Below are 13,321 nucleotides of genomic sequence, written 5' to 3' on the forward strand. Positions count from 1 at the left end.
ACCTGGCCAAGATAAAGCAAAGCAGTTCGACAGATACAACGACACAGAGTTACACATGGAGTAAAACAAACATACAGTCAATAATGCAGTATAAACAAGTCTATATACAATGTGAGCAAATGAGGTGAGAAGGGAGGTAAAGGCAAAAAGGCCATGGTGGCAAGGTAAATACAATATAGCAAGTAAAACACTGGAATGGTAGTTTTGCAATGGAAGAATGTGCAAAGTAGAAATAAAAATAATGGGGTGCAAAGGAGCAAAATAAATAAATTAATAAATTAAATACAGTAGGGAAAGAGGTAGTTGATAGGGCTAAATTATAGGTGGGCTATGTACAGGTGCAGTAATATGTGAGCTGCTCTGACAGTTGGTGCTTAAAGCTAGTGAGGGAGATAAGTGTTTCCAGTTTCAGAGATTTTTGTAGTTCGTTCCAGTCATTGCCAATATACAGGGGGTACCTGTACAGAGTCAGTGTGGAGACTATATACAGGGGTATTACGGTACAGAGTCAGTGTGGAGACTATATACAGGGGGGTACCGGTTAGTTGAAGAGTATTTTCCTATTGTCTCCCCGTTCAGAAGCCCTGGAGGACTGCGAATGAATCATCCTGCGTATCAGTATTCACTGTTCCTGTAATCAGTGAATGATGATTGAATATTGTTTTCCTGTTCTTCCTGGTTAGAAGATGTTTAGTAATGCCAATGGATTGTTATCAATAATCCTATAATATTTATTGTTAATGATTATGTCCGAGTCATTGAATTTTTTTTATTTATTTTACCTTTAGGCAAGTCAGTTAAGAACAAATTCTTATTTTCAATGACGGCCTAGGAACAGTGGGTTAACTGCCTGTTCAGGGGCAGAACGACAGATTTGTCAGCTCAGGGGTTTGAACTTGCAACCTTCCGGTTACTAGTCCAACGCTCTAACCACTAGGCTACCCTGCCGCCCCAATTGATTGGTTCATGTCCTTCCCTGTGTAGAGGCTGCATAGGAGTTTGAATGCATCTTTGAATTGATACGCCTCTATCATTTAGTGATCGTTGTTGTTCTGTTCTTCCTGGTTAGAAGCTGCGTAGGAATGTCAACCTGCTGGAGAAGCTGGTGTCTCAGGAGTCAGTGTCTTGTCTGGTGGTCAACCTTTACCCCGGCAACCAGGGTTACTCCCTCATGCTCCTCGGCAAGAATGGATCTGGTGAGAGTCCGCGATCAATCGATCCTAACCGAACCCTTAAAATCACACACACAGTATATCCTGACGACATAACACCACACTGTATGTAGGGACTGTATGTATCATTGAATATCTGAGGTACTGTATGTTTCATTTTGGAAGGATGTTTTTGTTTGCTAGACTCTGAGACGATCCGTCTGCCATATGAGGAAGGACAGCTGTTGGAGTACCTGGACGCAGAGGAGCTTCCTCCTATCCTGGTGGATCTCTTAGAGAAGTCCCAGGTGTGTGTTCCTCCTATCCTGAGTAGTCCCAGGTGTGTGTTCCTCCTATCCTGAGTAGTCCCAGGTGTGTGTTCCTCCTATCCTGGTGGATCTCTTAGAGAAGTCCCAGGTGTGTGTTCCTCCTATCCTGGTGGATCTCTTAGAGAAGTCCCAGGTGTGTGTTCGTCCTATCCTGGTGGATCTCTTAGAGAAGTCCCAGGTGTGTGTTCCTCCTATCCTGGTGGATCTCTTAGAGAAGTCCCAGGTGTCTGTGTGTGTTTGTATTGCCCCCCCCCCCCCCCTCTGACTCCTTGTCCCCCCACCTCTGACTCCTTGTCCCCCCCTCTGACTCCTCGCCACCCCCCCCCCCCCCCCTCTGACTCCTTGTCCCCTCTCTGTCTCCTTGTCCAGGTGAACATCTTCCACTGTGGCTGTGTGGTAGCTGAGGTCCGAGACTACAGACAGTCTGGCAACACTAAGATGCCCTCCTTCCAGAGCAGACACGTCCTGCTACGACCCACCATGCAGGTAGGAACTATCAGAAATATAACGTAAAGAGCAGACACCGTGCAGGTAGGAACTAGCACTGCCTTCTACAATCCTAGAAATATAACGTAAAGAGCAGACACCGTGCAGGTAGGAACTAGCACTGCCTTCCACAATCCTAGAAATATAACGTAAAGAGCAGACACCGTGCAGGTAGGAACTAGCACTGCCTTCTACAATCCTAGAAATATAACGTAAAGAGCAGACACCGTGCAGGTAGGAACTAGCACTGCCTTCCACAATCCTAGAAATATAACGTAAAGAGCAGACAACGTGCAGGTAGGAACTAGCACTGCCTTCTACAATCCTAGAAATATAACGTAAAGAGCAGACACCATGCAGGTAGGAACTAGCACTGCCTTCTACAATCCTAGAAATATAACGTAAAGAGCAGACACCATGCAGGTAGGAACTAGCACTGCCTTCTACAATCCTAGAAATATAACGTAAAGAGCAGACACCATGCAGGTAGGAACTAGCACTGCCTTCCACAATCCTAGAAATATAACGTAAAGAGCAGACACCGTGCAGGTAGGAACTAGCACTGCCTTCTACAATCCTAGAAATATAACGTAAAGAGCAGACACCGTGCAGGTAGGAACTAGCACTGCCTTCTACAATCCTAGAAATATAACGTAAAGAGCAGACACCGTGCAGGTAGGAACTAGCACTGCCTTCCACAATCCTAGAAATATAACGTAAAGAGCAGACACCGTGCAGGTAGGAACTAGCACTGCCTTCTACAATCCTAGAAATATAACGTAAAGAGCAGACACCATGCAGGTAGGAACTAGCACTGCCTTCTACAATCCTAGAAATATAACGTAAAGAGCAGACACCATGCAGGTAGGAACTAGCACTGCCTTCTACAATCCTAGAAATATAACGTAAAGAGCAGACACCATGCAGGTAGGAACTAGCACTGCCTTCCACAATCCTAGAAATATAACGTAAAGAGCAGACACCGTGCAGGTAGGAACTAGCACTGCCTTCTACAATCCTAGAAATATAATGTAAAGAGCAGACACCATGCAGGTAGGAACTAGCACTGCCTTCTACAATCCTAGAAATATAACGTAAAGAGCAGACACCATGCAGGTAGGAACCTTACTTCCGGCGCCGACAGAGATGGCCGCCTCGCTTCGCGTTCCTAGGAAACTATGCAGTTTTTTGTTTTTTTACGTGTTATTTCTTACATTAGTACCCCAGGTCATCTTAGGTTTCATTACATACAGTCGAGAAGAACTACTGAATATAAGATCAGCATCAACTCACCATCAGTACGACCAAGAATATGTTTTTCGCGACGCGGATCCTGTGTTCTGCCTTACAAACAGGACAACGGAGTGGATCCTATGCAGCGACCCAAAAAAACGACTCCGAAAGAGAGGGAAACGAGGCGGTCTTCTGGTCAGACTCCGGAGACGGGCACAGCGCGCACCACTCCCTAGCATTCTTCTTGCCAATGTCCAGTCTCTTGACAACAAGGTTGATGAAATCCGAGCAAGGGTAGCATTCCAGAGGGACATCAGAGACTGTAACGTTCTTTGCTTCACGGAAACGTGGCTTACTGGAGAGACGCAATCCGAAGCGGTGCAGCCAACAGGTTTCTCCACGCATCGCGCAGACAGGAAAAAACATCTTTCTGGTAAAAAGAGGGGCGGGGGCGTATGCCTTATGACTAACGTGACATGGTGCGATGAAAGAAACATACAGGAACTCAAATCCTTCTGTTCACCTGATTTAGAATTCCTCACAATCAAATGTAGACCGCATTATCTACCAAGAGAATTCTCTTCGATTATAATCACAGCCGTATATATCCCCCCCCAAGCAGACACATCGATGGCTCTGAACGAACTTTATTTAACTCTCTGCAAACTGGAAACAATTTATCCGGAGGCTGCATTCATTGTAGCTGGGGATTTTAACAAGGCTAATCTGAAAACAAGACTCCCCAAATTTTATCAGCATATCGATTGCGCAACCAGGGGAGGAAAGACCTTGGACCATTGTTACTCTAACTTCCGCGACGCATATAAGGCCCTGCCCCGCCCCCCTTTCGGAAAAGCTGACCACGACTCCATTTTGTTGATCCCTGCCTACAGACAGAAACTAAAACAAGAGGCTCCCACGCTGAGGTCTGTCCAACGCTGGTCCGACCAAGCTGACTCCACACTCCAAGACTGCTTCCATCACGTGGACTGGGAGATGTTTCGTATTGCGTCAGATAACAACATTGACGAATACGCTGATTCGGTGTGCGAGTTCATTAGAACGTGCGTTGAAGATGTCGTTCCCATAGCAACGATTAAAACATTCCCTAACCAGAAACCGTGGATTGATGGCAGCATTCGTGTGAAACTGAAAGCGAGAACCACTGCTTTTAATCAGGGCAAGGTGTCTGGTAACATGACCGAATACAAACAGTGCAGCTATTCCCTCCGCAAGGCTATCAAACAAGCTAAGCGCCAGTACAGAGACAAAGTAGAATCTCAATTCAACGGCTCAGACACAAGAGGCATGTGGCAGGGTCTACAGTCAATCACGGACTACAGGAAGAAACCCAGCCCAGTCACGGACCAGGATGTCTTGCTCCCAGGCAGACTAAATAACTTTTTTGCCCGCTTTGAGGACAATACAGTGCCACTGACACGGCCTGCAACGAAAACATGCGGTCTCTCCTTCACTGCAGCCGAGGTGAGTAAGACATTTAAACGTGTTAACCCTCGCAAGGCTGCAGGCCCAGATGGCATCCCCAGCCGCGCCCTCAGAGCATGCGCAGACCAGCTGGCCGGTGTGTTTACGGACATATTCAATCAATCCCTATACCAGTCTGCTGTTCCCACATGCTTCAAGAGGGCCACCATTGTTCCTGTTCCCAAGAAAGCTAAGGTAACTGAGCTAAATGACTACCGCCCCGTAGCACTCACATCCGTCATCATGAAGTGCTTTGAGAGACTAGTCAAGGACCATATCACCTCCACCCTACCTGACACCCTAGACCCACTCCAATTTGCTTACCGCCCTAATAGGTCCACAGACGATGCAATCTCAACCACACTGCACACTGCCCTAACCCATCTGGACAAGAGGAATACCTATGTGAGAATGCTGTTCATCGACTACAGCTCGGCATTCAACACCATAGTACCCTCCAAGCTCGTCATCAAGCTCGAGACCCTGGGTCTCGACCCCGCCCTGTGCAACTGGGTACTGGACTTCCTGACGGGCCGCCCCCAGGTGGTGAGGGTAGGCAACAACATCTCCTCCCCGCTGATCCTCAACACTGGGGCCCCACAAGGTTGCGTTCTGAGCCCTCTCCTGTACTCCCTGTTCACCCACGACTGCGTGGCCACGCACGCCTCCAACTCAATCATCAAGTTTGCGGACGACACAACAGTGGTAGGCTTGATTACCAACAACGATGAGACGGCCTACAGGGAGGAGGTGAGGGCCCTCGGAGTGTGGTGTCAGGAAAACAACCTCACACTCAACGTCAACAAAACTAAGGAGATGATTGTGGACTTCAGGAAACAGCAGAGGGAACACCCCCCTATCCACATCGATGGAACAGTAGTGGAGAGGGTAGCAAGTTTTAAGTTCCTCGGCATACACATCACAGACAAACTGAATTGGTCCACTCACACAGACAGCATCGTGAAGAAGGCGCAGCAGCGCCTCTTCAACCTCAGGAGGCTGAAGAAATTCGGCTTGTCACCAAAAGCACTCACAAACTTCTACAGATGCACAATCGAGAGCATCCTGGCGGGCTGTATCACCGCCTGGTATGGCAACTGCACCGCCCTCAACCGTAAGGCTCTCCAGAGGGTAGTGAGGTCTGCACAACGCATCACCGGGGGCAAACTACCTGCCCTCCAGGACACCTACACCACCCGATGTCACAGGAAGGCCATAAAGATCATCAAGGACATCAACCACCCGAGCCACTGCCTGTTCACCCCGCTATCATCCAGAAGGCGAGGTCAGTACAGGTGCATCAAAGCTGGGACCGAGAGACTGAAAAACAGCTTCTATCTCAAGGCCATCAGACTGTTAAACAGCCACCACTAACACTGAGTGGCTGCTGCCAACACACTGACACTGACTCAACTCCAGCCACTTTAATAATGGGAATTGATGGGAAATGATGTAAATATATCACTAGCCACTTTAAACAATGCTACCTTATATAAATGTTACTTACCCTACATTATTCATCTCATACGCATACGTATATACTGTACTCTATATCATCGACGGTATCCTTATGTAATACATGTATCACTAGCCACTTTATACTATACTATGCCACTTGGTTTACATACTCATCTCATTTGTACATACTGTACCCGATACCATCTACTGTATCTTGCCTATGCTGCTCTGTATCATCACTCATTCATATATCCTTATGTACATATTCTTTATCCCCTTACACTGTGTACAAGACAGTAGTTTTGGAATTGTTAGTTAGATTACTTGTTATTACTGCATTGTCGGAACTAGAAGCACAAGCATTTCGCTACACTCGCATTAACATCTGCTAACCATGTGTATGTGACAAATAAAATTTGATTTGATTTGATTTGATTTGAACTAGCACTGCCTTCTACAATCCTAGAAATATAACGTAAAGAGCAGACACCATGCAGGTAGGAACTAGCACTGCCTTCTACAATCCTAGAAATATAACGTAAAGAGCAGACACCATGCAGGTAGGAACTAGCACTGCCTTCTACAATCCTAGAAATATAACGTAAAGAGCAGACACCATGCAGGTGAGAAGCAGGAGAACTGTGGTACTCAAACCTTTTTCAACGGGGACCCGACCCCAAATCGAACAACACAACCTTAAAGGGATACTTCATGATTTTGGAAATGTCTCTGTCCAGTATGAAGGTAGTTCCGTGAGCCAATGCTAACTAGCGTTAGCGTAATAACTGGGGATCTATGGACATATCTGTTAGCATGCTAGTAGATACCCATAGACACACACACACACACACACACACACACACACAATACCCCCACTTTGAATACCATTGCTCTAGAACCATAGACATTAATGGGTAGAACAGACACCATGCAGGTAAGAACCAGGAGAACAAGTACTAGAAAATGTACTTTTAACAAGGCACACCTATTAATTGAAATGCATTCCAGGTTACCTCATGAAACTGGTTGAGAGAATACCAAGTGTGCAAAGCTGTCATCAAGGCAAAGGGTGTCTATTTGAGGAATCTCAAATATATTTTGATTTGTTTAACACTTTTTTTTTTGTTGGTTACAACATGAGTCCATATGTGTTATTTCATAGTTCTGATGTCTTCACTATTATTCTACAATGTAGAAAATAGTAAAAATAAAGAAAAATCCTTGAATGAGTAGGTGTGTCCAAACTTTTGACTGACACTGTATATACAGCATTCTATTGGTTGAATGAGTAGGTGTGTCCAAACCTTTGACTGACACTGTATATACAGCATTCTATTGGTTGAATGAGTAGGTGTGTCCAAACCTTTGACTGACACTGTATATACAGCATTCTATTGGTTGAATGAGTAGGTGTGTCCAAACCTTTGACTGACACTGTATATACAGCATTCTATTGGTTGAATGAGTAGGTGTGTCCAAACCTTTGACTTATACTGTATATACAGCATTCTATTGGTTGAATGAGTAGGTGTGTCCAAACCTTTGACTGACACTGTATATATAGCATTCTATTGGTTGAATGAGTAGGTGTGTCCAAACCTTTGACTGACACTGTATATATAGCATTCTATTGGTTGAATGAGTAGGTGTGTCCAAACCTTTGACTGACACTGTATATACAGCATTCTATTGGTTGAATGAGTAGGTGTGTCCAAACCTTTGACTGACACTGTATATATAGCATTCTATTGGTTGAATGAGTAGGTGTGTCCAAACCTTTGACTGATACTGTATATATAGCATTCTATTGGTTGAATGAGTAGGTGTGTCCAAACCTTTGACTGACACTGTATATACAGCATTCTATTGGTTGAATGAGTAGGTGTGTCCAAACCTTTGACTGATACTGTATATATAGCATTCTATTGGTTGAATGAGTAGGTGTGTCCAAACCTTTGACTGATACTGTATATATAGCATTCTATTGGTTGAATGAGTAGGTGTGTCCAAACCTTTGACTGACACTGTATATACAGCATTCTATTGGTTGAATGAGTAGGTGTGTCCAAACCTTTGACTGATACTGTATATATAGCATTCTATTGGTTGAATGAGTAGGTGTGTCCAAACCTTTGACTGACACTGTATATACAGCATTCTATTGGTTGAATGAGTAGGTGTGTCCAAACCTTTGACTGATACTGTATATATAGCATTCTATTGGTTGAATGAGTAGGTGTGTCCAAACCTTTGACTGATACTGTATATATAGCATTCTATTGGTTGAATGAGTAGGTGTGTCCAAACCTTTGACTGACACTGTATATACAGCATTCTATTGGTTGAATGAGTAGGTGTGTCCAAACCTTTGACTGATACTGTATATATAGCATTCTATTGGTTGAATGAGTAGGTGTGTCCAAACCTTTGACTGATACTGTGTGTCAGTAGAACCTGCCATGCAGGAGAAGGAGAAACCTGATCGTTATGTCAGAGTGGGGATGATTTGCTATCAGAATGAAGTGCAGAAGGCCTCCCGAGTGGCGCAGCGCTCTGAGCCATTGCATCGCAGTGCTTGAGGCGTCACTACAGACCCGGGTTCGATCCCAGGCTGCGTTTACAACCGGCCATGACAGGGAGACCCATGAGGCGGTGCACAATTGGCCCAGCGTCATCCGGGTTGGGGGAGGGTTTGGCCGGCCGGGATTTTCTCATCTCATCTCGCTCTAGCGACTCCTTGTGGCGGGCCGTGACCCTGCATGCTGATTTCGGTCGCCGACTCGATGGTGTTTCCTCCGACACGGTTTAAGCAAGCAGTGTGTCAAGAAGCAGTGTGGCTTGGCAGGGTCGTGTTTCCTAGGACGCGTCGTCCTTCGTCTCTCCCCAGTCCGTAGGGGAGTTGCAGCGATGGGACAAGACTGTAACTACCAATTGGAAACCACGAAATTGGGGAGAAAAAGGAGTAAAAGTACAATAAAAATGTATAAAAGAATGATGTGAATAGGACATTTATTCCAAAATAGCCTTCAGCTTGGAATGTGTTGGATACCAAATTCTGACCTTTGACCCTGCTATCCCCAGACACTGATCTGTGACGTCCATGCCATGACCAGTGACCACCACAAATGGACACAGGTGAGATACGATGGTATAGGAACACTGAGAAATGTTCTGAAATGTTCTGAGATTCAGTGATGGGGATCTCACATTTATTTAATTGACCTGCTCTTTTCTCATCTTCCCCCTTCATCTTCACTTCTTTTCCTCTCTTCTCCTTTCCTCTCCCCCTCCACCCTTCTTGCATGTTCCTCCCTTATCACCTTATCACCTCCCTCTTCATCTATCCCCCCTTATCACCGCCCTCTTCATCTATCCCCCCTTATCACCGCCCTCTTCATCTATCCTCCCTTATCACTGCCCTCTTCATCTATCCTCCCTTATCACCTTATCACTGCCCTCGTCATCTATCCTCCCTTATCACCGCCCTCTTCATCTATCCTCCCTTATCACCGCCCTCTTCATCTTTCCTCCCTTATCACCGCCCCCTTCATCTATCCTCCCTTATCACCGCCCTCTTCATCTATCCTCCCTTATCACCTCCCTCTTCATCTATCGCCCCTTATCACCGCCCTCTTCATCTATCCCCCTTCTCTTTCCCTTCCTCTCTCTTCCGCTCTCCCTTTCTCCCCCACCTCCTCTTCTCCCCTTTCCCTCCTCTCATCTCTCCTCTCTTGTCCTCCTCTCATCTCTCCTCTCTTGTCTTCCTCTCATCTCTCCTCTCTTGTCTTCCTCTCATCTCTCCTCATCTCTCCTCTCTTGTCCTCCTCTCATTTCTCCTTCTCTCATGTCTCCTCATCTCTCGTCTCACCTCTCTTCTCCTCATCCTCTCATCTCTCATTTTTCCTCTCCTCTCATCTCATCTCCTCTCATTTCTCCTAATTTCTCCTAATTTCTCCTCTCATCTCTCATTTCTCCTCATCTCTCTTCTCCTCTCATCTCTCCTCTCTTCTCCTCTCATCTCCTCTCCTCTCTCTCCTCTTTTCTCCTCTCATCTCCTCTCCTCTCTCTACTCCTCCTCCTCTCTCCTCTCCAGGATGATAAGTTCCAGTTGGAGAGCCAGTTACTGCTGGCCACAGCTGATCCTCTGTGTCTGGATCCATCTATCTCTGTCACCTGTACAGCCAACCACCTGCTCTATAACAAGCAGAAGATGAACACTCACTCTATGAAACGGTACACACAGACACACACAGACACACACACACAGAAACTCTCACACACACACACACACACAGACACACACACACACACACACACGCTACATACACAGTGACATACACACAGTCACCTGAAAACACACGCACACCTGCACTAGCTATTCTGCATACCTGATCTCCAGCTGTTCTGAGAGACACACACACTGACCTGTCTCTCCTCTTTCCATAGTTGTTTTAAGCATCACTCTCGGGCGGCGCTGAACCGTCAGCAGGAGCTGTCCTACCTGCCCACGCCCCCCCAGCTGCGTCTCTATGACTACCTGCAGAGGAGGAAGGAGAGGAAGCCGGCCCCCTCGATAGACCTGAAGATCTCCAAGGCCGGAAAAGTTGAGATCACAATTACCCTCCAATTTACAAACACCTTTTTACAAATCCAATCCCGACAACACACTGAGTTCAGACGGACCTCTCACCGTTCTGTCCCCTTCTCTCGTTTACAGTGTGTGGACATGTGGAAACAGAGCAGCTGCCAACTCACTGTCCCCAAGGAGATTGATGTGAGTCTTTTCTCGACCACGCCCACCTGTCTGCCACGGCCGTTGTCGGTCAGTGACTGCTACTGAGATATGGACCAGGGTCGGGGGTCAATATCAATTGAAGTCAGTCATTTCAGGAAGTGATTTAAATGAGAAAAAAAACTTTTTTTTTAAATAAAGTAGTTTCTCCCTTTTCAGCTTATTGAGCTCATTGAAAATAGATGCCAATTGTTTTATATATATTTTTCAAATTATTGAGTAGTGTTCATGCTCAGACTGTCTCTGTGTTCCCAGGTAGAGAAATATGCAGTGGTAGAGAAGTCAGTGAAGTTGCAGGAATCTCAGCCCACTGTCTGGCCTGCAGAGGTAAGACTTCTCACTTCCTGGTGTCACACTCTTTATCTTCCCCTCTTACTGACCCACTGTCTGGCCTGCAGAGGTAAGACTTCTCACTTCCTGGTGTCACACTCTGTATCTTCCCCTCTTACTGACCCACTGTCTGGCCTGCAGAGGTAAGACTTCTCACTTCCTGGTGTCACACTCTTTATCTTCCCCTCTTACTGACCCACTGTCTGGCCTGCAGAGGTAAGACTTCTCACTTCCTGGTGTCACACTCTTTATCTTCCCCTCTTACTGACCCACTGTCTGTCCTGCAGAGGTAAGACTTCTCACTTCCTGGTGTCACACTCTTTATCTCCCCCCCCCGGACAGGACGTGATAGATGACTATACGTTTGAGTGTGAGGTCGGGGGCCAGAGGACCAAGGTGTCCATCTTCCAGTCGGTGGGCGACCCTCTGGTCTACGGAAAGATCTACTGCGCTGAGGAAGACAGCAGCGACCTTCAGCTCGTACATCCAGCGTAAGGAGTGGGGGAGGGTGCAAACCCGCAGAGGAACATCATATTTTGACTGGCTTTGACGGTGTCTTTCTTCCCACCAGGTTCCTAATAGGCTCAAAGAGAGATGCTGATCGGTAAGTGACTTGTCTCTTTGTTCTTTCTGAAAACATTTGTTCTCTGTTGTAGGACGTTGACTGTGTTGACTGTGTTGACTGTGGTGTAGGGCGTTGACTGTGTTGACTGTGTTGTAGGGCGTTGACTGTGTTGTAGGGCGTTGACTGTGTTGTAGGGCGTTGACTGTGTTGTAGGGCGTTGACTGTGTTGTAGGGCGTTGACTGTGTTGACTGTGTTGTAGTGCGTTGACTGTGTTGACTGATGTAGGGCGTTGACTGTGACTGTGTTGACTGTGTTGTAGGGCGTTGACTGTGTTGTAGGGCGTTGACTGTGTTGACTGTGTTGACTGTGTTGTAGGGCGTTGACTGTGTTGTAGGGCGTTGACTGTGTTGTAGGGCGTTGACTGTGTTGTAGGGCGTTGACTGTGTTGACTGTGTTGTAGGGCGTTGACTGTGTTGTAGGGCGTTGACTGTGTTGTAGGGCGTTGACTGTGTTGTAGGGTGTTGACTGCGTTGACTGTATTGTAGGGCGTTGACTGTGTTGTAGGGCGTTGACTGTGTTGACTGTGTTGTAGGGCGTTGACTGTGTTGTAGGGCGTTGACTGTGTTGTAGGGCGTTGACTGTGTTGACTGTGTTGTAGGGCGTTGACTGTGTTGTAGGGCGTTGACTGTGTTGTAGGGCGTTGACTGTGTTGTAGGGCGTTGACTGTGTTGTAGGGCGTTGACTGTGTTGTAGGGCGTTGACTGTGTTGTAGAGCGTTGACTGTGTCGTAGGGCGTTGACTGCGGTGTAGGGCGTTGACTGCGGTGTAGGGCGTTGACTGTGTTGTAGAGCGTTGACTGTGTTGTAGGGCGTTGACTGCGTTGTAGGGCGTTGACTGCGTTGACTGCGGTGTAGGGCGTTGACTGCGGTGTAGGGCGTTGACTGCGGTGTAGGGCGTTGACTGCGGTGTAGGGCGTTGACTGCGGTGTAGGGCGTTGACTGCGTTGTAGGGCGTTGACTGCATTGTAGGGCGTTGACTTTGTTGTAGGGCGTTGACTTTGTTGTAGGGTGTTGACTGCGGTGTAGGGCGTTGACTGCGGTGTAGGGCGTTGACTGTGTTGTAGGGCGTTGACTGTGTTGTAGGGCGTTGACTGTGTTGTAGGGCGTTGGCTGTGTTGTAGGGCGTTGACTGTGTTGTAGGGCGTTGACTGTGTTGTAGGGCGTTGACTGTGTTGTAGGGCGTTGGCTGTGTTGTAGGGCGTTGGCTGTGTTGTAGGGCGTTGACTGGTGTGTGTGTGTGTGTTCCAGGTTTCTATCCCAGTATAAAGGTGTATATGAGCAGGACGTGAAGTGCCAGGTGAAAATGTCTCGGAACTCAGGCATCATGGGACAGAACCAACTCTCAGCCAGTAGAGAGACAGAGGTACACACCACAACACACTGTAGAACCAACTCTCAGCCTGGCAGAGAGACACACCACAACACACTGTAG

The 13,321-nt window shown here is 46.9% G+C and overlaps 1 protein-coding gene across 1 annotated transcript in view; it reads left to right on the forward strand.

The window, feature by feature from the left end:
• Window positions 1–13,321, forward strand: part of LOC139419791 (transcription factor SPT20 homolog) — a 29,512-nt gene that overhangs the window by 3,792 nt on the left and 12,399 nt on the right. The window contains exons 3-14 of the mRNA XM_071169777.1: window positions 1,070–1,196; window positions 1,356–1,459; window positions 1,518–1,703; window positions 1,850–1,966; window positions 9,224–9,277; window positions 10,236–10,375; window positions 10,589–10,745; window positions 10,860–10,916; window positions 11,190–11,261; window positions 11,607–11,755; window positions 11,836–11,868; window positions 13,138–13,252. Coding sequence (XP_071025878.1) covers window positions 1,070–1,196; window positions 1,356–1,459; window positions 1,518–1,703; window positions 1,850–1,966; window positions 9,224–9,277; window positions 10,236–10,375; window positions 10,589–10,745; window positions 10,860–10,916; window positions 11,190–11,261; window positions 11,607–11,755; window positions 11,836–11,868; window positions 13,138–13,252 — 1,311 coding nt within the window. The remainder of the gene's footprint in view (window positions 1–1,069; window positions 1,197–1,355; window positions 1,460–1,517; window positions 1,704–1,849; window positions 1,967–9,223; window positions 9,278–10,235; window positions 10,376–10,588; window positions 10,746–10,859; window positions 10,917–11,189; window positions 11,262–11,606; window positions 11,756–11,835; window positions 11,869–13,137; window positions 13,253–13,321) is intronic.

The sequence above is a fragment of the Oncorhynchus clarkii genome, chromosome 10, assembly GCF_045791955.1.
Source record: "Oncorhynchus clarkii lewisi isolate Uvic-CL-2024 chromosome 10, UVic_Ocla_1.0, whole genome shotgun sequence".
Lineage (NCBI taxonomy): Eukaryota > Metazoa > Chordata > Actinopteri > Salmoniformes > Salmonidae > Oncorhynchus > Oncorhynchus clarkii.